We start from the raw sequence: 24492 nt of genomic DNA on the forward strand, positions 1-24492 counted from the left end.
ACCCATTAGACAATCAAAAGAGAAAAAGGCAATAACCTGACTTTTGGTTAAGCTAGAGAAGCAGCCTTCCCCAGCCTGGTAGGCATGACCCCCTCTCTTCTGGACGTGGAGACTGGCTCTCTGTTTCTGCTGTCTGTTAAAGTTGATGGACGAAGGGGACCTACTGGGCTAGGAGAGGCCTAGGTTTATGTCCAGCCACTGGGCTTCAGTGACTTGAGGCACGCTGGTGAGAGACAGACAGCTGAGCTGGGGTGGTGAGGGATCGGGTGACCTGGTCTTTCTTGTTCCAGTTAAACAAGGTGAATGGGAAAGGCTTGGGACCAGCACTTTATGTTTTCCCAGAGAAGTTCTGTAAGATTTTAAGTTTCTTTTTTTTAAATCCCTACTTTTCTCTTTGCATCCGCACCCCTCCTCCCAATAAAAAAGAGAAGCAAAGAAGAATCCGAGTTTCCAGAATGAGTGCTGACTCTGGATTCTTAGCCTAGACTGTGGCCGCTTTCCTGTGGGAAGGAAGGAGAGGGAGTCGGTGTTTATTTATCTATTTTTAGTGAAAACACACATAGTCGTACATCATTTCAACAATTTCTACACATACAGCTCAGTGCCATTGCTTATATTCTTCAAGCTCTGCAGACGTTCTCCCACCCTTCTCCAAACTGTTCTACCACCGTTTAGTGAGACTCACTGCCCCCTAAGCTTCTCCTCTAAACTTTTGAGTCGCTGTTGTCACTTTGATCTCACACAGATCATTCTTGAGAAGAGCACAATGCTCAAAGCAGACGTACTTTACTCATTAGGATAAACTATCGTCTTGGTTCAGCAAAGACTTCAGGTGGTAGCTTGGTTTAAAGCATAACATTTAAAGATTACCTGAGGGCAATAGTTTTGGGAGTTCACCCAGTGTCAATGGCTCCAGGGAGTCTGGATACTATGAGAAATTGAAATTCTATTCTTCTGGTCTCATGGCAAAGCAGGCAGTTGTTCATGGCGGCAGCCAGACAGGCAGTCCGTTTCCTCCTTCCTGACCCTCCTTCTACCTGCTGCTCCGCAGTTGCCCTGTTTGGTTGCAGCTTGGATCTGTACCCGGTTTGTCCCTGCCCCTTGCATTTAGGAGTTGATCTTGGACTGCTATGGGTGTCTTCTGAAAGGATTAAAAACGCAAAACCAAAACCAAAAAGGAAACAACTTTGTTGTCAAGAATTCAGGTAGCGTTCAGGTGAAGGTAAGTTTCCCTCTGCCGGCTGCAGCTCCCCCAGAGTCTACCCCATTCACAGCGTTTGCTCTATTCCTGTAAGTCGGGTATAGAATTTCATGTGTATACCCACAAAGAGTCATAAAAACCTCAACAACCTGGATGTGTCTGCTCTGCGAGCTGTTTGTTTAAAAGTCTTTGTGCATTTGTGCTTTCTTGCCCCTGCATCTCTGAGTGTAGCCAGGCAGCTAGTGACACCTCCCAACAGCAGGGCTGTTTTCGTTGGGGCAAAGTGAAACTGCCCCAAAGCCAACTCTGCAATCATGAAACTGTCTTTACTCATCTTTCAGGCTTTGCGTCGTTAACCAACCCAAGGCGCAGGGGAGCGAGTGTGCCTCACCAGCCAAAATATCACACCTTGTAGGGGTTTTCTTGGGGGGCTGACCTTTTAGCCTCCATCTGGGCTCTTCAGATCGTAGTTTAGTCTTAATGTCAGGCTACCTGGGTTTGAATTTCGATGCTACCACTTTTCAGGTGACTGTGGGCAAGTACATTAACCGCTCTTTGCCTCGGTTTCCCTATATGCGAAATGGGGACACAATCGTGTGTGGCTCCCAGGGCTTCTTGTAAGAATGAAACGGCACAGGAATGTCAAGCACACAGTAGGTGTTCTCTCCGTTTTAGTCACCAAGGTTACTGTTGTTATGGGACTTATTTCCACTTGTATTTAATAAGTTTAACAGTTTTTTTTTTTAAGTCCCAACAACTGAGCTGTACGTGTTCTAGGCAGGGGTATAAAGCATTCTTACTCATAATGAGAAAGTAACACTCAGTGAGTCCTGTTAAGAACCAAAAAGCCTCTGGAGTGGTTGGCGATCCCCTTCGACCCGTTTGACGTTGTCGTACCAAGAAGCAGCAGGAAGAGGAGGGTGGATGTGTTTGCTGCTCGTCCACGTAACATCACGAACTCACTGTTGCTTTGTAGAGGAATGTGAACAAGATCTAAAGTGAAGAGATTTTTCTGTATTTGTAAATGCCGTGGAAACATGTTATTTCTGTCTTCTTCGATGAAACCCTCCAGCAGTCTAGTTTTAATAACATTTATGGTCTGGTTGTTAAGGTGGTGCCTTGTAGGGCAACTGGGACACAGAAAAGCACAAGGAGAAAAGTTAAAACCCTGCCGAATCTCCATGGCACAACTGCTAACATTTTGGCATATTTAATGCATTGCACGTGCTTGAAACCAAACCTGATTTGGGATTGTATGCCTTCTTAAGTAGCCTGTATTTCTCATTTACCAACTTACTCTATCATAAAAAATATTTTTTTTGACAATATGATTTTTAAAATAACTGCATGTCGTTCTACCGTACTGATATCCTATAAGTGATTTGTCGGTTATGCATTGTGGAACATTTAGGGTTATTTCCGGTTTTTCACAGTGGCGACCATCTGTGAGGCTCAGTCTATCCGTGATGTGGTATGCTGCCCCCGTACGCAGTGTATGAAAGCTCTCAACATTTTGGTATCATTCTTTTCATTATTTTCCAGCGATGTCTTGTTGCTTTATTTTTCATTTATATGATAATAGCGAGGGCCATCTGCTTCATCTTCCCTCCACATATCCAGCCATTACTTCTATTCTCTTGTCGACTGCCTGTTTAAGGCCTTCGCACACTTTGGTCAGGGCGTTGGTCCTTTTTTGCAATGGGAAAGGTATTTATAAAGGAGAAGTATTAACCCTTTGTCAGTTACTACAGCAATTTTTTTTTTTCCCTCTAGTTGTCTGATCACGGCCAGTTTAAAAAAGTATTTATTGGACAAATGGCAGACTACATTTGAAAGAGAAACATCTCTTTATTTCCTAGTAAATTAGTTCTTTACATTTTTTCATGTTCTCCTCAGTCATCCCTGTATAGATGTGAGAGTCACACGATTTAAAGATTATTTGATGAGAAAATGCAGGTGGAGTTTTTCATTCTGACTGCTGCAATCCAGGAATTGTGTGCTTCCTTCTGGAGTCACTGCCTGAGGGATGCAGTGCGGTTCAAAAACCCCATTCCCAGTAAGCTTGTATGAGTTTAAAATAAGCCACCACATGTACATGCTTAGATCTCTGCGTGGCACAAACGGTTTGCACTCAACGACTAACTGAAAGGTTGGCGGTTTGAACCCACCCAGCGGTGCCACGGGAGAAAGGCCTGGCCGTCTGTCTCCATAGAGATTATAGCTAAGGAAACTCCATGGGGCAGTCCCACTCTGTAACACAAGGGCCTGCCATGAGTGGAAGTTGACTTGATGGCAACGGGTTTGGATTTTGCTTGGGTCTGCCTTCTTTCAACCTTCCCAACAAATATTTGATATGACAAAAATAATTAAATTATTTACCCAAGAATTGTGTGGGTCAGCAAGACACCCACAGGTACACCACATATATGAACACCTGAGTTGTCCCCACATCCTTGTCTTTCCTAATGCCATCCTGGGAGGATGACAATCCTAAGGGCCATCTCTTCTGACTTCCGCCTTTTCTCACTCTCCTTGGCAGTTGCTTCTTGAGGCTTTCCAAGTCTTTCTCTTTCAGCAAACCCTTCTCCAGCTGCCCTCACCACAACTAGAGAAAGTCAATAATCCGTGTGTCCTCTCCAGGTCTGGCGTTCCACAAGTATCTGACTACCTCCTGGTGGTACACATGGTAAGTGTTGGACTACTAACCGTAAGGTTGGCAGTGTGAGTTCACACAGCAGTGTCTTGGAAGAAAGGCCTGGTGTTCTATTTCTGAGAGATCACAGGCACTGAAAACCCTATGGAACACAGTTCTACTCTGAAACACGTGGGCTTGTCATGAGTCAGAACTGCCTTGATGGCAACTAGGTTTAAAAAAAAAACTTTTTTTTATGTGCTGGGCCATCCAAACCCACTGCCTTTGGGTCGATGCTGACTCAGAGCAACCCTGTAGAACAGAGGAGAACTGCCCTGTGGGGTTTCCAAGGCTGCAAATCTTTACGGAAGCAGACAGCCACATTTTTCTCCCAAGGACCAGTTGGTGGGTTCAAACTGCTGACCTTTTGGTTAGCAGCAGAGCGCTTTAACCACTATGTCACCAGGGCTCCTTGTGTTAGGCCACTGGGCTACAAAAACGAGTAAGAGAAGGGCCATGGCCTGAAAGAGGCAAGTACCCTTAGGAGGCAGACAAGTAAGCAGGCAATGGCAGTGCAGGTGGAAAATTTTAGTGTTTTGGGAAGGGGTGAGGAGGAGAGGCAGTGGCTGGGTCTCTGTGTCCTTCAGCTGAGCACTGAACCACTGTGCCACCAGGCTCCTTCTCTGTGTCCTAGCCTCTTCCATACTGAGGCCTCCGCAGCTGTATCTTCCCTCCCCTGCCCCTCTGCCGAAGGGAGTAAAAACTGGCTTTTGTTTGTACCAGTAGATGACGTGATACAGTGGGCAAGCGTGGAAACTTGGAATTGGCAGGCTCTGGGGTCAGAACCTTAAAGCGCTCAGCTGCTAACCAGAAGGCCAGCGGTGCGAACCTACCAGCCACGCAGCAGGAGAAAGATGTGGCTGGCAGTCGGCTTCCCTAAAGATTTATAGCCTTGGAAACCCTGTGGGGTCGCCATGAGTCAGAATCGACTCCACGGCAGTGAGTTCGGGTTTTGGTGGACTTGGGGTCAGAACCAGGGAGTTCCTTAGCGGCTCCTTAGGCAAGTAACTTGGACCTTTTTTGAGCCTGAGTGTCTTCACCTAAACAGTGGAGACAGTGCCTCTTAGGGGCTGTGGTGATGGGTGATAATAGTACCAGTTATAGCAACAGCTGCACTCTCTCACTCAGCCCAAACCGCCTGCCAGGTTTTGTTGTCTCAGGCATGGAGACAGCCTTGCTCAGTGCGTAGCAGATAGTAAAGCAGAAGGTAAAGACTGAATAAATGGAATTGGGCTGGTTGTCCCTGAGGCGGAAAAAACTGAGAAAGATGTAGTCTTGCCAGACATCCTGTCTGGTCCCTGTGGGCGAGGGGTGGTGCCGGGGTGTGTCCTCCAGGGTGGGTGGGGCCGGAGTGAGCCAGCTGCCTCCCCAGGATCTGGGCACTGCAGATGTGAGGGTGAGCAGCTGCTGGCCTGGCAGCGAGCCTTTTGGTCTCCTCTGGCAGGATGGACGTGACAGGTTACGCCGAGCTGCTGAAGGAGTCCGGCAACCAGGAGTTTAGGAATGGAAACTTCTCTTTGGCCATCAGAAAGTACGACGAGGCCATCCAGGTTCTCCGGCACTTATGGAGGTAAGTGGGGGTCAGTTGTTGGATTTCCCCCCACCTTCTTTTTTTTTTTTTTAGCAGATGGGGGACTCTGTTGCGTAGGTTAAGGAGCCTTGGTGGCACAGCGGGGCAGTTCTACTCTGTCCTGTAGGGTTGCTCTGGGTCGGAATCAACTCGACGGCTCCAGGTTTGTTTGTTTTTTTTTTAAAGTGTTGCTTACGTTTCATTTCTCATCGCCTGGGCTGGTTTCTGTTTCCTTTCTCCCTCTCACTTCCTATTTGTCTTTCATGAATTGGGAGCGCGGGCACTGAGCGGGGAGGATCAGTGTGAGAAGGGAAATAGAAAGTGAAACAGGTCCGTTGACAAACATAACAAAGCCTCCCCCTCTGTCTGGCTGCTGACCAGGGTTCCTGGGTGGCTGAAGTCCTCACATCTCCTTGCTGCCGTTCACCCATCTTCTTGACAATCCACGCCACTCCCCCCACACAGGTGTCATCACCTGGGCAGTGAGGACCACCTCATGTCCCCCGCCCTTCTAGCTTTCAGTCGAGTAGGCGTTCTTAAACCTTTTGGTGTTTTTTGGACCCCTTTACACTTTTAAAAATTATTGAGGACCCTAAAGAGCTTTGCTTCATACTTATTTGGTTGGAGCTATCAACGTAGCCTACACTGGAACTTAAAGCTGAGAACACTTTTTAATATGTATCTATTAATTTATTTAAAAATATCAGTAATAAGCCCATTCCATGTTAACATAAGTAAGAAATTTTTTTCCTAGATCTTATTTATGTTGTTGTTGAGAAGACACACAGCAAAACATACACCAATTCAACAGTTTCTATGGGTACAATTTAGTGACACTGATTACATTCTTTGAGTTGTGCAGCCATTCTCACCCTCCTTTTCTGAGTTGTTCCTCCCTCATTAATATGAACTCACTGCCCCTCAGGGTCCTATCTCATCTTTTGAGTTGCTGTTGTCAGTCTGATCCCATATAGATAGTTCTTAAAAGAGCATAATGCTCGAGGCAGACCTTTTTTTACTAGTTAAGCTAAACTGTTGTTTGGTTCTAAGATGATTTCAGGGGATATTTTTGGTTTAAGGCTTAAAGATTATCTCAGGGCAGTAGTTTCAGGGGTTCCTCCACCCTCCATGGCTCCAGGAAGTCTAGAGTCCAGTAACACATTTTTATGAAAAATAACTCAGTCTTCCCAGTCAAAACATTGAGCGAGAAGAGGGGCGTCACGTTGGTTTTTACAAACCTCTCCAATTAATGTCTGCTTCAACAGAAGGCAGCTGGCTTTTCCCCTCTGCGTCCGCACTGTACTCCGTCTTTCGTGATATCACACGCCGTGTAGGCTCTGGGAAGCTCCCCCGTACACCTGGATGAGAACGAGTCTGAAAAGGCGCACTGTGTCTGTATATCTGTATGAGTACCCTGTTTTCCCTGTAACAAATCACCAACACATTTAGTGGTTAAAACAGCACCAGTTTATTATTTTGCAGTCCTAGAGGTCAGATGTCTGAAATTAGTCTCACTGAGCTAAAATCAAGCTGTCCATAGGGCTGTGCTGCTGCTGGAGGCTCTAGGGAAGAATTCATTTCATTGCTTTTTTCAGCTCCTAGGGGCTGCTTGGAGCCCTGGTAGCGCAGTGTTTAAGAGGTCGGCTGCTAACCAAAAGGTCGGCAGTTCAAATCCACCAGCCGCTACTTGGAAACCCTGTGGGGCAGTTCTACTCTGCCCTGTAGGGTCTCTATGAGTCGGAATCACTCGACGGCAGTTTAGTTTTTTTGGCTAGTGTCTGCTTGTATTCCTTGGCTTGTGGCCCTGCCCTCCATCTAAGTGCCTGCCTCACTCCAGGCTCTGCTTCCACTGTCCTTTTGCCTCCCCCTCTTCTGTGGTGCTGAGTCCCTCTGCCTCCCTATTGGAAGGACCCTTGTGATTACCTTATCATCCTGGCTCATCCTCCCAGCTCAAGGTCCTTAACTCCATCACACCTTCCAAGTCCCATTTGCCATAAAAAGTAACATTCACGGTTTCAGGGGATTAGGTTGTGGGCATATTTGGGGGGAATTATTCAGTCTACTACAAGTGTAAAAATAGTTTTGACCTTGTGCATGACCTGAAATGGTCTTGGGGACTCCCAGGAGCCCTCAGGTCATACTTTGGAAACTTCTGTAGTAGAGGAAGTGGAAGTTGGCATCTGTGAGGTATGTGGAGCTCATACTTGTACTGAGAAACAGCACCAAGTTACTGAAACATGGCTCCCGTCTCCTACTTCCTACCACGCCTTGTTGCCTATAGTCTAGTTGAACTTAAAACCAAGCCAAACTCATTGTTGTTGAGTCGATTCTGATTGACAGTGACCCTGCAGGACAGAGCAGAACTACCTCATAGGGTTTCCAAGGAGTGGCTGGTGGATTCGAACTGCCAGCCTTCTGGTTAGCAGCTGAGCACTTAACCACTACACCACCAGAGCTCCCGGTTCAGTGTGAGTTATTGGCCTGGGCCTATAGTTCTTTTATTCTGTCCCCTCCTGGTTCCCATGGGAACTGTCTCAGAGATGGGCTCAGAGCGCCTCACTCAGGACAACACACTTACCTTCCGTAAATAAGTAGCATGTGTAGTGCTCGCTTCAAATATTTAGGCCAGCACTGCCTGATAGGACTTTCTGTGATGATGGAAATGTTTTATAGTGTGGAACATGGCTATTGAGCACTTGACGTGTAGCTAATACAATGGGAAGTGCATTTTAAATTTTATTTCGTTTTAATTGATTAAAATTTAAGTAGCTGCCTGTGGCTAGCGGCTCCTGTGTTGGACAGTGCAGATTAATCAAGTTGCCCATGGGCCTCCGTTTGCACTCTGGCCCCGGTCCTATGAATGTTGGGGTGGACCTGCCAGTGTGACAGAGCAGTCCTCATCCCGTGCCTGTCGCTGGAGGTCCGTGGAGTGGTGTGATCTTATGCTCCGAAAGAGCACTGGACCTTTCCTATGGTAAACGCTGTGTTTGTTCAGCACGGACGTGCGTGTGCAGCGGTTCATGCCATGTCTGGGCTCTGCTAAGACTCAGTGGGAACTCCCATGTTCCCCATTAAATGAATAATTTTTTATAAGGATCAGCACAAATCTGGTTCCTATGGGGCGGAGATTAAAGACGTCCCAAATGTCTAACCTCTCCAAGCTGCTGTCTACTCCATCATCTCTAACATCAACTGCTCCCTCTCCCCTCAGCACTCTCCCTCCTTGCTTTGGTTTCCGTAAGTAGCTGCAACGTCTCACAGGACTCACGGACCATTTAAAGGTAATGGCTTACTGGCTGTGGACGCTGGCAAGTCCCAAATTTGTGGGTCAGGCGTAGACTTCTCCTTGGCCCTCAGTCTCTGCCCAAAGGCACTCAGCTTTCTTGCTCCGTGGGCTGGAAGCCCACTGCACTGTCTCCTGCAGATCTCTGCTATGGGTCTCTCCTTCTTTAGTGGTGGTGGGCTTTCCTCTCTGCTCTGGTATTGGCTCTCTTCTAAGGCAAAACTGACCAGTCCCCTTGGCGGGACACAATTATCTTATTTGCACAGCCCCATCCAATCAGCTGGGTGGGAGTTACAAGATGGCTAGAAAGGCCACACGCAAAAGCAATTAACGGCCCCGCACTCATCCTTAGGCCAGTTGCCGTTTTAGCATCGTGCTCTCCAGGGGTCTCTAAAGAACAAAGATCCATGGGGGTCAGTGGGGCATGGAAGCAAAGTGTTGATAGTGTTTGTTGTTAAACGGTAGGAGCTGAGGAATTGGGAGTGAGGAAGGGCAGATTTGTACATTGCGAATGTTGCAGGCTTTCCAGGGGCCTCTTGGGTCACATCTGAAGGGCAAAATTGAGAGATTTACTGCAGAAACGCCCTTCAAAAAGTAATGGCAGCAGCCAGCACCAGAATGGTGACCGTCGAAGATTGTTTTCTGCATTTGCAGAATGACGAGGTTACAGGCCACCTGTTGTTTCTCACAGGACTCCCACGAGGGACCTGGCCGTGCTGCTGTGTAACAGATCCAATGCGTTTTACAGCCTTGGGAAGTGGAAAGAGGCGTTTGTCTCTGCCGAGAAAAGCCTCCAGTTCGATCCAACCTATGTGAAGGTACGTCACGGCGGCAGCTGGGGTCGGAGGCTGCCATCTCCTGTCTCTTCACCTGCCTCCTTTCCTTATTTTTAAGGTAAAAATGCTAGGAGAGCTTCTCATTCAACTCATTTTGCATTTTAGACAGCTGCTCTTAAGGCCACGTGAGTGTTGCCTGGAGAAGAGAAAAAATGACGTTGGCCGAGCCGAGAAATTCACGTGTAGGAGGAGAGCAGGACTGGGCTCTTGGCTCCTATTGGAGCGTTAGCCTGTTCTGCCATGATGGAGTCATGCCAAAACTCATAGACTGCTCATGTTTTTTGCTGTTCGTACATTCCATCTTAGCACAGCTTTATTTCAAATGGAAGCTGGTGGGTGCCATGACACCCATCCTTCAGAAAACGTTTCTTACAGTAGAAATAAGACCCTTGAAGTTCGCCAGTAAAGGTCAGTAAACAATTATTTGATGAGTTTTTTCAGCTACAATGCCCTGAGTACCCACCCTGGTGGTACGGTGGTTAATAGCTCGGCTGCTAACCAAAAGGTTGGGAGTTCGAATCCACCAGCCAGTCCTTGGAAAGCCTATGCGGCAGTTGTTCTACTCCGTCCTGTAGGGTCGCTATGAGTTGGAATTGACTCATTGGCAATGGGTTTAGCCATTCTGCAAGGCATCGTTACCATTCTTGGTATCTCAGAGGCAAACAGAAGGAACAGAAAACCTCATTCCTGCTCTTGAGTGATTCACAGTCACGCTGGGGAAGGGAAGAGCAGGCACAGAAAGGTGAGGAGTTAAATTACGTAGCAATCCTGACTCCAAAGGAGCAACAGAGAATTAAGGTGGTAGAGACAGTTTGTACAGGGGCTTCATGGTAAAGTGGGAAAAGCGTGGGCCTTACTGTCTATGTACTTGTTCCAGCAGCTTGGACAAGTTCATTTCTCTTTCTAAGTTTTAATTTCCTTAACTGCGAAGTGGGATAATACCTTTATCTTAGCATTGCCTCGAGGATTAAGGAGACATTAAGTAAAGCTGTTGGTGCTCAATAAATAGGAATTTTTATCATCGTCATCATAGTTCCTCACATGGCTGGAAACAGGAAATAGACCCAGGTATGTTTTGTTGTTGTTAGCTGCCGTTGGGTTGATTCCGACCCCTGGCGACCTCACGTGTGCGGAGTAGAGCTGCACTCCACAGGGTTCTCAAGGCTGCGACTGTTCAGAAGCAGATCGCCAGCCTTTACTCCCGAAGAGCATCTGAATGGGTTTGAACTGCCAACCTTGCAGTTAATAGTCCAGCATTTGTGCCACCCAGGGACCCCCGGATATTTTTAGCCGTTTACATTTTGTGTACGACTGCTAGAAACAGAACAAGATGGAAGGAGGAAGCGGGAGGGGCCGCCAGCAGACCCATCCAACCCCGAGGGGTTTGGATGTTTAGTAAAATGTAAAATACCCAAATCCCACGGGGTCGAAGGGATCTGCTGGCCGCTCCTCCCCTTCCTCTTCCCATTACAGGTGGAGTCCCTGGGTGGCGCAGGTGCTTAAGTTCTTGACTACTAGCTGAAAGGTGGCAGTTGGAACCCACCCAGAGGTACCTCAGAAGACAGGCCTGGCCATTTGCTTCCAAAAGCCCACAGCCTTGAAAACCCAACGGAGCAGTTCTGCTCTCACACGTTGGGTCATCGTGAGTTGGAATGGGTTCAACGGTAACTAACAGCAACATTACAAGTGGGCATTGTCTTGCCAGACCTTTTCCAGGGGAGGGTGGTTACCCTGGAAGCTACCGACTTGGTTTGAAAATGGAAATGCATTCCCAAGGAATTGCCTTTGAAGACACTTTGGGATTTTCCTGGTCTTTTACCTGGGATGTGGGTGGGAAAGTCTGTCCAGTCCATGGGCAGAGGCGGTGGCTGTGGCCCAAGGGGCTGAGAGGGTTCTGGAAGATGCTGCCAGGGCCTTCGCGAGTGGCCAAAACTGCAGCAGGCCTTGATGGCACAGCAACTAGGGTCACACCCCCACTGTCACCTGGAGCTCCTGGGTGTCCCCTCCTTCCCTCTCCCTCCAAAATAAAAGACGTTGAAACTTAAATCTGAGAGAGGTGAAGAAATGACAGATTCTGTTCTAACTTGCCTGGTGGGATAAAAAAGGCCAACCTTCTCCCCCTTTTCTGGTTGTTATCTGAGGTCTTTAGACCTTCGAATCACAATGAAAACAAATCAATTACTAATCAGAAATTTGGTATTAAGTGGAATGTTTAAATGCTTGCTTTTTTTTTCTTTTTCATGAACCCTGCCGGTGTAGACCTTTTGTTATCATAGAAATAAATGGGTTTTGGTGGATCTCTGATGCTGATTCACCTGGTCAAAGTGGGTAAGGAAGTATCATTTTATTCCTACTTGAGAATCCCATGGTTTGTACACAGGCCAAACTAGCCACTTTCCTCTATTAATCATTGTAACTTTACATGCTCTTTCCTCTACAGAAATAAATTTTTTTTTTTCTTTGCTTCTGGTGTATAGGTTTTCTGGTGTATATTGCCTGTAGTGTGGAGTCTGGTTGTCTCAACGTTTGCCATTGTGATTTTCCCTTACATAAAAAAATAGTGGAAATTGTGTTTAGTTGGACTGAAAGGAGAAGGAAACACCTTTTGTGTTTACACGACCATCTCATTCTTTCCTTGAACACTGAATTCATAGAATCTTTCATTCCTCTGTCCTCGCCCAAACAGTGATTTGAGACATGAGTGAAGAAACCACACGTAGACTTGTGAACTAGCTCTACTTCCTTCTCCCTGCGTCATATGTTAGATGCTGTCTAAGTCATGGATTTGAAATGGATTATTTTCCAGGCATCTAAAAAATAACAGGAGGAACATGGCACAGAATATAACGTGGCAACCTCGTATCCAGGGCTGGTTGGAAACCCGTGTTTACGTGGAGTTGGATTTTCCCAGATCGTCAGTCTTGCTTTTTCTTTCAGCAGCATGTTAGAAGAGATGGGGTGTCTTAAAGTTTTGCTGGTCTTCCCTTTCCAGGGATACTACCGAGCTGGTTATGCCTCGCTGAAGTTGCTCAAGCCTTTTGAAGCCGCTTGCATGTTTTTTGAGGGTCTGCAACTTCTTCAGGACAACCAAGACCAAGGACAGGTTGCTGATTTTCTTGTCGGAATCTTCACCGTGGTGGGCAGTAAGTTGGAACTGCGGAAACATTTATTTATTTATTGTGCTTTAGGTGACAGTTTACAAATCGAGTCAGCCTCTCATACAAAAAGTTATACACACCTTGCTATGTACTCCCAGCTGCTCTCCCTCTAATGAGACAGTACATTCCTCCCCTCCATCCTGTATTCCCTGTGTCCATTCAACTAGCCCTGTCCCCCTCTTCTTTCTTATCTCCCCTCCAGACAGGAGTTGCCCACAGTCTCACGTGTCTACTTGAGTCAAGAAGCTCACTCCTCACCGGTATCGTTGTTTATCTTACAGTCCAGTCCAGTCCCTGTCTGGAGAGTTGGTTCCGGAAATGGTTCCAATCTTGGGCTAACAACGGGTCTGGGTACCATGACTGTCAGGGTCCCTCCAGTCTTAGTCAGACCATTAAGCCTGGTCTTTTTACAAGAATTTGAGATCTGCATCCCACTGTTCTCCTGCTCCATGAGGGGTTCTCTGTTGTGTTCTCTGTCAGGGCAGTGATCGGTGGTAGCTGGGCACCATCTAGTTCTTCCGGTCTCAGGCTGATGGAGTCTCTGGTTTATGTGGCCCTTTCTGTCTCTTGGGTTCATCTTTACCATATGTCTTTGGTGTTCTTCATTCTCCTTTGCTCCAGGTAGGTTGAGACCAATTGATGCATCTTAGATGGCCGCTTGCTAGCGTTTAAGACCCCAGACGCCTCTCACCTAAGGGGCTTGCAGAACATTTTCTTAATACCTTTTGATACGCCAGTTGACCTAGATGTCACCTGAAACCATAGTCCCCAGAACCCCGTCCCTGCTACTCTAGCCTTTGAAGTGGGAAACTTTATTTTTTTAAGTCCTTGTTATTTTATTTGTGATGGCTCCCTTGGTGGAGCAAACGGTTCACGAGCTCAGCTGCTAACTGAAAAGTTGCAGGTTTGCATTCACCCAGTGGCACCTTGGAAGAAAGGCCTGATGCTCTACTTTGAAAGGTCCCAGCCTTGAAAACCGTGTGGAACACAATTCTGGTTTGCAACACGTGGGCTTGCCACGAGTTGGAATCCACTTGACAACAACGGGCTTGACATTTTTTTGGATTTATTTTATTTAAATGGCCAACTGTGGGACTCGGACTCCTGGGGAGATAATTTCAGGGTGTTTCTTTGTGGCTAATTTATGTAGTTTAAATAAGATTGCTTTGCACATAAGAAAACATTTTGGAAAATTTCGTGGCTGATGCCTTTGTAAAAATCACTAAGTTCTTTTGCATAAATTACTTAATTAAAGCTTTCCCAATTTTGTTTCAGACCCCTTAAGTTTTTGGATGATGCTGTTCATAGAGATTTCCCTACTGATACCAAAAACAAAAAACACATGGCCGTCAAGTCTGTTCTGACTCATAGCAACCCTATAGGGCAGAGTACAGCTGCCCCACAGGGTTTCCAAGGCTGTAAATCTTTGTGGAAGCAGACTGCCACATCTTTCTTCCATGGAGCGGCTGGCGGGTTGGAACTGCCGAACTTTTGGTTAGCAGCCGAGCGCTTAACCACTGTGCCACCAGGGCTCCTCCCTATTTATACTACATGTTTTATGTGATTTCTGCATATGTTTCTCTAGTACGTTGAGAGAATATTCTTGTTTGTTAGAAAATCGCCTGGAAGGTCAGACGGAGCGTTCTGTGAAGGCTGATAATGGATACCTGCTGCCTCGTAGCGTATCAGCAGAGGACCGGGGCACTCAGCCTACGAGTGTGACCCCCTGCTGCATCAGATCGTTACTCTAGCGATCTGGCCCGTGAGTGGCTTTGTCTGCAGCCTGGATTAGGCAAAACCTGAAGATGGCAAAGTACAATGTAATATACTCCTTGTCAGTGACAAAGGAGGAGCCCCGGTGGTGCAGTGGTTAAGTGTTTGACCGATAACCAAAAAAAAAGAGATTAGCTTAAGACACCACCTAACCTTAAGACCCCATCAATGTAACTGCTGCTACTCCATCTTATTACGTCACAGGATAGGATTTACAACACACAGGGAAATCACATAAAATGGTGGGCAGTCACACAACACTGGGACTGATGGCCCAGCTAAGTTGACAGATATTTTTGGAGGACACAGTTCAATCCATGACAGTCTGATTTAAGATTTCCCATTAATTTATGTTCTGCCACTGAGAGACAGGAGCCCCTGGGTGGTGCAAACAACTAATGAGCTCGGCTGGTAAACTAAAGGTTGGCAGTTCGAGTCCACCCAGCGGTGCCTCAGAAGAGAGGCCTGGCAATCCGCGTCTGAAGTCAGCCATTGACAACCCTACGGAACAGTTCTACTCTGACACACATGCGGTCTCTGTGAGTTGGCATCGACTTGACAGCAGCTGGTTAACGAGAGACATTGATTGTAGGACATGCCCTGGTTTCAGAGCTGTTAGAATGTGAAAAAGTGGATCACGTTAGAGTTGCTGTAAAATGTTTTTTGGCTTTTAGAGTTGGGGAGATCGCCGCTGACAATGGACTCAGCTGTTCCCATTGCTATTGTGGTCTGTGGACAGAACCCTCCAGGTTCTGACAAGTTTGGCACAGAGAGTGAGTGTGAGCAACAGGCAAGGGGAAGAGGTATAAGTGGGCACAGCCGTGTCCCCTGGACAGAGAAACGGAAGGGCTCCAGAAAGGTGCCAACGGGTCACAGCTGTCCAGTCAGCCCTTTGATGACAGTGACCGAAGCTGGCCACTTTTCCTCCTAACCGGCAGGCTCAGCCCATTCCCTCCATGTCCTCCCTGTCTTCTCTGCATCTTTTAAGAGTCACTGTTCTATAGGTTGAAACCCTGGTGGCATAGTGGTTAAGAGCTACATCCGCTAACCAAAAGGTCGGTAGTTCGAATCCACCAGGCGCTGCCTTAGAAACCCTGTGGGGGCCGTTCTACTCTGTCCTACAGGGTTGCTATGAGTTGGAATTGACTCAAAGGCAATGGGTTTTTGGGTTCTATAGGGGCCAGGCTGGAGTTATGGGAATCCCAAACAACTGCTTCTTGGTGACTACCCTCTAAGATAACCTGGGCCATTTCTGTTCTTCCCCCACCCTGAGAGGGGACAGTTACCAGTGCTTCTTAGGCAATGCACTGGGTACTTCTTACCAGAACACTGTATTGGGGAAGGAACCTTGGTGGTGCAATGGTTAAGCACTTGGCCGCTAACTGAAAGGTTGGCGGTTCAAACCCACCCAGCGGCTCTGTGGGAGAAAGACCTGGAGATCTTCTCCTATAAAGATTACAGCCTAGAAAACCCAATGAAGGCAGTTCCACTCTGTCCCAGGGGGTTGCCATGAGCTGAAATCAACTCGATGGCACCTAACAACAACAACAACAACCCCTATTTGGAGAGTGAATGTATACCCACAATCCAGTTTATAAATTTTGAAAAATATATTTACGACTATCTTGAGTCTTTTCCTACAATATGTTTGTTGTGATATTGACTTATTTATTTGGAAGCTGATAACCTTGAGAGAGATGCCATATTCTTCTCTCCCCTGACCTGTCCCCTTGGACATCCATAAGTTTGAGAAACATGGTTTTGGGGGATCATGAGATAGAAGAGGTCGTTGGGCCACCTGTGTTAGAAGAATGAGTGTTGACTTACAGAGTTGGTAACGCGGAGTTCAGGTCTTGGTTTTGTTGTGAACTAGCTGCATGACATACCAGGAAGCTTTTCCCCATTCGTCATGTTTCTCATCTGTTGGGTGATGGTAATACCTGTCATGTCTTCTTAAAGGAAGTGAGCTGTGTCACTTAAGCTTCCACTTCCGCCTCTGTAAATGGGGCCAATAGGCACTGGCTTGTTGAAGAGGTTAAATGTATCATACATATCACTAAAAAAAAAAAATACTGTGCTCAGCAAATAGAGAAGCTGAATGAAAGTTAGCTAACGTTATGCTGCCTTACCCTCAGGGGCTTGATTTCACGGGGCAGCTTAACATGGTCACTGCTTTAGTCAATCATATAGGAACTTTATGCATTGAAAATGCCTGTCTTCCTGATATCTGTCATTTACCATTGTCTGTGTGTGGTTTTAATTGGAGGACCTTTTCCTAAAGGTTTCTAGACTTTTCTGCATGATAAAATTTCTAAACTATGGCACTTTCTTTCAGGTGATTCTATTGTTTTGCAAAATTTGTTACCACGCTTTGATCATCTTTTCATTATTGGATTCTCAACAGAAGTGTGGCAATCTGTTATAGAGAAGCTGGCTAAGAAAGGATTATGGCAGGTGAGTAACACGAGATGGGTCTGTCTGGGGGAAAGTACATCCTTGATGAAATGATTTCTCTTTCAGCCCTGGGGCATTGTAATTTACCATTTGTTTATTGGAGCCCCGGTGGCACAGTGGTTAAGAGCTCGGCTGCTAACCAAAAAGTCAACAGTTTAAATCCACCATCTGTGGAAACCCTATAGGGCAGCTCTGGTCTGTCCTACAGGGTTGCTATGAATTGGAATCGACTCGATGGCAACGAGTTTGGTTTTTTGGTTATTTGTTTTGAAGCCAGTATAACTTTTTAACTGGACCATCGGTAAAAAAGCAGAGTCACTGAGATACACTAGTCAGTTTCCTTTTTTTTTTTTTAAGATAGGAAAAATACTAAGTTTGTGGCATCCTTGCTCTGTGTCTCCATTGTCATCAAAGAAAAGTCCAGGTGTTTGTGGTAACGGTGAATGAGGAACATAAACAATTGCATGTTTGTTAATTTAGAATATTTTATTGTGTTTAAGGTGAGAGTTTACACAGTAAATTAGGTTCCCATTTAACCATTCCTACACACGTTATTCAGTGATATTGGTTATGTTTTTCGCAATGTGTCATCATTCTTATTCATTCCGTTCTGTTGTACTATTTTCAGTTCTCTAGTTTCCCTACCCCCTTACCTTCTCATTTTTGCTTTAGAGTAATATTTGACCATTTGGTCTCCTGTAGTTGATATATATATATATATATATATATATATATATATATATATATATTTTAAAGAAGCTCACTGCTTGGGAGTGACACTATTTTATGATCCAATCTGTTGTTTAGATAAAAGTTGATCTCAAGGGATAATTCTGGTTTAAGGCTTAAAGAACATTCCACGGCGATAGTCTCGGGCAGTGCTCTAGCCTCAACTGGTCCAGTAAGTCTGGACTTCTAATTTAAGAGCGTGAGTTCTGTTTGCTTGTTTGTTTTTATAATCTTTCTACGCGGTGTTAGCTAGCGTGGGCCTGTACTGTGCTGCTTTGAGGGTTGCTGTGTAGGTCTGAGGGGCTGCTAAGGGCTTTTTTAGCGCCTGGCACATGCCAAGTGTCCAACACACAGTAGCTGTGTTAATGACAGGCTGAAAGCACTCATAAGCACGGGCTAGCCAAGGTGGAGAGTTTGGTTAGAAAGGGCCTCCTGGACCTTCTAAAGCTGGAAAGTCCAGAAAAGTCACCAAAAGCAAGGCAACCCATACGGCCTCTAGATCCAGGCAGGCCAAGTGGCTTTAGAATTGAGAATTCTTAACTTTTTGGAAAGGTCCCAGATTCCTTGTGAAATCTGTGGGACAGTTCTCTGTATGAACAGACTATAATGCATGTAGTTTCAGGGGTTCATGGGAAACTCCTGACAGTCCAGCCATGGGTTCCCTGAATTAAGAGGCTGTGGGAGGGTAGGCGGCAGAGGTGGGGAAGGCAGACCGGACACTTGGGGAACCGGGAGTCAGAAATCCAGAGCCCTGTTAACAAGAGGTCTGGCATCTGCTGTCTTCAGATAAGGTGGCTGGACCAAGAGATCCATAAAGAGCTTTTCAGATTTATTTTTAAAAAAGTCTCCAATTCTGTGATTCCAAGTACTAGGGCGGATGTGTGAGTAGAGTAGGTGGCTCAGGCCTCGTTCGTGGGCTTGTAGTTCAGTTTCCAGCTCCCAGGAAAGAGTCCCTTAGTCCCGTCTCCCCAGCGTGGAGTGGAGGTGGATGGAGCCTCGTGGCCTAGGTGGGCTGTCAGGGAACGGGATCCAGGCAGCTCCTTACAGGTCATAACTCAGCCAACCAAGGGAATGCGCAGAAATCCAGCCCAAGGGTCAGGTCCAGCTTCCTGCTGGCAGCAGGGCCTGGGCCATTCCCCAATATTGGAGACAGAGGTATCAGGTGAAAGCCAGGCCAGCAGTTAGGACTGTCAGAATCCTGAAGATGACACTGGGGTTGAGGATGGGGCAGTGGGGCCTGTTTAGGGTCAGCAGTTAAGGGAGGGTATCAAGCTGAAAGAGACTGGAAGCAAGACGTGGCAGCGGGCTCGGTTCCTGAGGTCCTGCAGTCCACGGCCAAGGGCATTCGTGAGGGAGGTTGGAGCTGAGGCTGCTACTGGCTCCCATGGATGGACATGACTGGCTCTCTAGTCAGGGCCGTACAGAGACTGGAGCTCCTAGACCGTAGGGCCCCTCAGGGTGTGCTGCCACTGTCTGTGTGACCTGGGGAAAATTGTTTCATCTCTCTGAGCATCAGTTTCTTCAGGTAGGGTTAGTGGTTTATCGATTGGCTCTCTGAGGAAAAAAAAAAGTCCTGATTTGTGGCGTTTGCCAGTTTCCGTGGTATAAATACTCTCACCATGGTCGGTTTCAAACTACTAACATTGTATCAGAGAACTCGGAGTTGGGAAGAGATAGACACAATGGATTCTCACTAGCTGATAACAACCAGCTCCAGCACACCACTGGGTAGAATCTAATGGGCTCCAAATAAACAAAAAAACCCCAAACTGACTGCCATCATTCGATTCTGACTCATAGCGACCATGCAGGACAGAGTACAACTGCCCCAGGAGTCCTGGCGACGCAGTGGTTAAGAGCTAGGCTGCTAACCCAAAGGTCAGCAGTTCAAATCTACCAGCCACTCCTTGGAAACCCTATGGGGCAGTTCTACTCTGTCCTACAGGGTGGCTAAGAGTTAGAATTGACTTGAAGACAACGGGTATAGGGTTTTCAAGGCTGTAAATCTTTACGGAAGCAGACTGCCACATCTTTTTCCCATGATGCGGCTGGCAGGTTCAAACCGCCGACCTTTCGCTTAGCAGCCTAGCGCTTTAACCACTGCACCACCAGCGCTCCTCCACTGCCCCAGATAGTTAGGACTTATGAAACACTCATGTACTAAAGACTTGATTAGGGTGAGATATTTCTAAAGGCTCTGAATCTTCTGCTGGCTGAACTTCAAGCATGTCTTACCCCAGCTCCTCCGTTCTCTGTACGATGCTGCTTGACCTCAGCGTTTCCATCCTCGGGAGCCTCTGAGGAAACGCAGAGACAGAGAGACTCCCGTTATCATGGCTCAGGTGGCTTAAAAAGAAACGAGGCTAGAGGGTTCTTTTTTTTTTAAATTTTAATTGTGGTACAAATATATAAACAATATTTGCCAATTCAACAATTTTTACATGTATAATTCTGGAGCCCTGGTGGCACAGTGGTTAAAGTGCTCGGCCACTAACAGAAAGGTTGGCGGTTTGAGCCCCACCAGCTGCTCCGAGGGAGAACGAGGTGGCCGTCTGCTTCTGTAACAATTTACGGCCTTGGAAACCCTACGGGACAGTTCCCCTCTGTCCTGTAGGGTAACTATGAGTTGGAATCAACTCGACAGCTGTGGATTTGGTTTTGATTTTTGGTATAATTCCATTCTTCACATCGTGCCACCGTTATCGCTATCGTTCCGCTCATTATTCCACCACCATTAACAGAAACTCAGTGCCCCCGAAAGAGGAACTTCCCTGTGTCTCCTCTCTTCCACCTGTGGTAACCACTAATGAGCCTTAGTGTCTATGTGTTTGTCTATTTCATGTCGGTGAGAGCACACAGTATTTGTCCTCTGACTGACTTCACTCAGCACCATGTTTTCAAGGTTTACCCACGCTGTCGCATGTATGAGAACTTCATTTCTCTCTATGGCTGAGTAATATTCCACTGTGTGTGTGTACCTTTTTTTTTTTTACCTTAAGTTTTGATCTAATAACCTATATGAAGAACAATATTATTCCAACTTTTTCTTTTTCTCCCCTCCGATCAGTCGTTTCTACTTTTGTCAGCGAGAAAAGTCCGACTGCCAAGTGATATCCACGTCCCAGGCTTATCACTGAAAAGTCTTTTTGAGGTAAGGTGACCTTCTTACATAAAGTTTCAAGTCAGGCCACCTCAGCTTTGTATGTGGGGCCTTCCGCTTCAGCTGCCTTGCTGCAAATTTGTTATTTGTGTCTTCGGCACGGACCATAGCTAATTCAGGTTTCACTGATGCCAAACTTTATGGTTGAAGGGATTCGAAGTTTCATATCGATGTAAAGACTTCCATGGTTCTTCCTCGCTTTCTGTTCATTTCCAGAAATATGTCTTCATTGGACCCTATGAGAAAATGGAGCAGGTGCCCCAGTTAGTCCAGTGGCTCATCTCCATTGGTGCAAACATTGAGAGTATTGGCCCATACCCTCTTCATGCCCTCATGAGACTCTGCATCCAAGCGGGTGAGTCTTCTTTCAGCTCCACGGCCTCCAAGCCACCCGGCCAGCACGGGGCACTCTGCCGAGCTCAGGGAAACCAGAGTTTAGCGACTCGAATCGTTTGAGGACAGGAAGCTGGGAAACCACATCATTTTATTTCTCTGGGGACTAGTAGCTAAAGCCAGATTGAAAGGATGTCGTGTTCTCAGACAGATCCTGGCAGCAGGGTGGCGCTCTGGAACCCACGGAGGGGACTTGTGACAGACAGCTGCTGGCAGGCAGAGCTCCAGGTGGTCTGTGGGGTTTCCTCCCTCTGGCCTTTTTCCGTGTTCACTTTCCAGCCTGGACAGCTGCCCAGTATGTTCTGGGACCATGGCCGGAGGACCCCAAGGGAAGCATGGGCTATTGATGATATGTTTTGGTTGTGGTTCTTTAAAGGACTGACATTCTTCATATAACTTTTTCTTTAAAACTTCACCTTCTGGCTATAGGATTTAAATTTTTAAATATTTTTGCTTTATCATTAAATCTCTCCTCACTCCCCCCCCACATACTTTTGATACAAGCTTGTTTTTCTTTTTCAAGCATATACGGCATCGCTTTAGGACATTTGTGTCGTCATTAGTTGCTGTAGACTTGAGTCCTACTCATAGCAACCCTGTAGGACAGAGTAGAACTGCCCCGTAGGGTTTCCAAGGAGTGGCTGCTGGATTTGAACTGCTGATCTTTTGGTTAGCTGCCAAGCTCTTAACCACTCCACCATCAGGGCTCCAACTTTAATTATACCATCTTAGAGGTGGAAGGGGCAGAGAGATCTTGTTTGATCTACATCTTCTCAGCTGAATCATCCCCTGGAACTTATAGAATTGGGTCGGGGCAGGGGGTAGGGGGAGAAGGCGGGCAGTGACCAGGGACTTGGGGCCCTGGGGCCCGTCTTTGCTTTAGCAAATATTATCCATTTCATATATTGGAGAGTCCATAAGAGATTTTATTCTTGTAAAAGTAAAGTCTGATTACCCAGAAAACCCAGTGCCGTCAAGTCGATTCCGACTCATAGCGACCTTATGGGACGGAGTAGAACTGTCCCATAGAGTTTCCAAGGAGTGCCTGGTGGATTCGAACTGCTGACCCTTTGGTTAGCAGCCGTAGCACTTAATCATTACGCCACCAGGGTTTCCAAAGTCTGATTACAGGGCATTTAATCGAATCCTTCCAGTTTCAGATTAGGAAACTGAAATGCACAGAAGCATGCCCCCGGTTATGAACGTCACTGTTCCCTATTGTGTTGCTCTTTACGTTGGCCCCTGTGGTTATGGGGTGGTATCGGTATGACCGATAGGTTATCCCTGATTCTTTCTCAGAGGGAGACTCTGATATGGTGACAGATAGTGCCCACAGAGTTGGAGGAGTGTGTGTGGCTTTCCTTGATCTCAGGAGCCCTGGAGAAGAACTTACTATCTGTGCTGTTATTAGTAACGCAGCACGGTGTCCTTCAGATCAGAGATCCTGACTTGATGATTGAAGCGGGGACCCTGCTGCCAGAATCTGCCTAGGAACACGAAATCTCAGTGCCCCACATGGATCTTCCTTACCACTGGTGCCTGAACCCCCAGCTGCCATGAGTGTTGGCTGCTGACAATTCACAGCTGCCCCCTTCTCCAGAGAATTGGCCTTTGCCATCTGGCACCACTTTCCAGGGAGGCTACTGCCCGAATCTTGCCTCACTCCTGTGGGCATTCTTTAGCTCATGACTTACTCACATGGGGCACAAAAGACCGGCTTCCTTGCCTGTAGGTGGGAGCAGCGCTGTGGAACATTGTGTACGTCAGAGCTCCCCGTGGGCACAGGCTGCAGTGGACTGCAGCTGAGAGCACACTGTTGCTTAGCGCCTTCCCCTACCCCCTTCGCTCACCCTCTTTCTCCTGAGAGCTCCCTCCCAGTGGCTGTGTTGCACAAGAATCCCTGTCTCAGGCTCTGCATCTAGGGAACCTGACTGAAGATTATTCTGAACAGCTTTCTGGTACTCAACCTTGCCATTTTACCAGCCCCTGTGTCTCTCCACTCCTATTTGTGGTGAGTGGAAAAGTCTGTTAGATGCCCCATTTGGTTCGCTTAGTGTGGTATATATTGATTTGCTTTGCTAATATTTTGTATGTGGGAAATAACCTTTGTAACTCATCTTAATTCCCTTCAGGGGAAAACCACCTTTTCAGATGGGTAATGACCCACAAGCCGGAGTGGAAAGGCCGCATCAACCAGAAGGACGAGGATGACCGCACAGTCCTGCACATTGTGGCCGCCCACTCCCCAGGATACCTCATCAGGCGTAAGTAGGGCACCACCATCGTAAAACCACACGACTGACCGCTGCGTCCCATGACTGACCACTGCGTCTTACCTGTTCCATCCATGACAGGATTCTCTGGGTGGCACAAATGTTAAGACGCTCAGCTGCTAACTGAAAGATGGGCACAATCAATTTCTAACTATTTCATCACCTCAAAAAGAAACCTGATATTTATTAGCATCCACTCCTTTTTTTTTCCCAACCCCTCCAGGTGTGGGTACCCACTAATCTGCCTTCTGTCTCTGTGAATTTGCCCTGGACATTGCATATAAATAGAATCATACAGCACATGGCTATTTTTGACTGGAACTGACTCAACGGCAATGGCTTTACTAACTCGTGCACACACACACATTCATTGTACCTGCTGCTTGTATTCTATCAAAGACCATGAGTTTATACTGGTACCTCTGATTCTAATCCAACGCTGTGGTCATTTAGGTTCTCCTTATTTGTAACTTCTTTCATCTGCAGTATATTTACTTATTTGTTCAGTGCTAGGAAACCCTGGTGGTGTAGTGGTTAAGAGCTTAGCTGCTAACCAAAAGGTCGGCAGTTTGAATCCACCAGGTGCTCCTTGGAAACTCTACAGGGCGGTTCTGCTATGCCTTATAGGGTCACTATGAGTCGGAATCAACTTGATGGCAACGGTTTTTTTTTTTTTTTTTCCTTGGTTTGGTTCAGTTTTAGGAGTTTCAGACTTCCTCACTCCCTTTAGTGTGGTTATATGATTCATTTGTAGTACGATTAGGTTCATTTTTGTGTGTGTTTGCATTACATTGTGGCAGTTCCCCGCATCCTGGTTGGTTTTGTTTGTTTATATTTCAGGTTTATGAAGGGCATGTGACATATTACTGTGGTTCTAAGAGTCTGAGCTTTACAAAAAGACATACTCAGAGAAGCGTCACTTCCTTGTCATCCGTGTGACACCTCCTCACATTTTCCCGTTCTTTTGACC

General features: G+C 46.7%; 1 protein-coding gene across 3 annotated transcripts in view; it reads left to right on the forward strand.

Annotated features, from left to right (window-relative positions):
• The window catches only part of TRANK1 (tetratricopeptide repeat and ankyrin repeat containing 1), a 117614-nt gene that overhangs the window by 26412 nt on the left and 66710 nt on the right, over nucleotides 1-24492 (forward strand). Inside the window, exons 1-9 of one of the 3 annotated variants that reach the window (XM_049870678.1) lie at nucleotides 2660-2717; nucleotides 3842-3887; nucleotides 5338-5463; nucleotides 9438-9564; nucleotides 12575-12725; nucleotides 16849-16967; nucleotides 20764-20847; nucleotides 21073-21211; nucleotides 23382-23513. In XM_049870678.1, the coding sequence (XP_049726635.1) occupies nucleotides 2675-2717; nucleotides 3842-3887; nucleotides 5338-5463; nucleotides 9438-9564; nucleotides 12575-12725; nucleotides 16849-16967; nucleotides 20764-20847; nucleotides 21073-21211; nucleotides 23382-23513 (967 nt within the window). In that variant the 5' untranslated portion in view covers nucleotides 2660-2674. Of the gene's footprint in view, nucleotides 1-2659; nucleotides 2718-3841; nucleotides 3888-5337; nucleotides 5464-9437; nucleotides 9565-12574; nucleotides 12726-16848; nucleotides 16968-20763; nucleotides 20848-21072; nucleotides 21212-23381; nucleotides 23514-24492 lie in introns of those variants that run through there. The other 2 variants (XM_049870679.1, XM_049870681.1) reach the window with 2 other exon arrangements.

Source organism: Elephas maximus, chromosome 27, assembly GCF_024166365.1.
Source record: "Elephas maximus indicus isolate mEleMax1 chromosome 27, mEleMax1 primary haplotype, whole genome shotgun sequence".
NCBI classification, from domain to species: Eukaryota; Metazoa; Chordata; class Mammalia; order Proboscidea; family Elephantidae; genus Elephas; species Elephas maximus.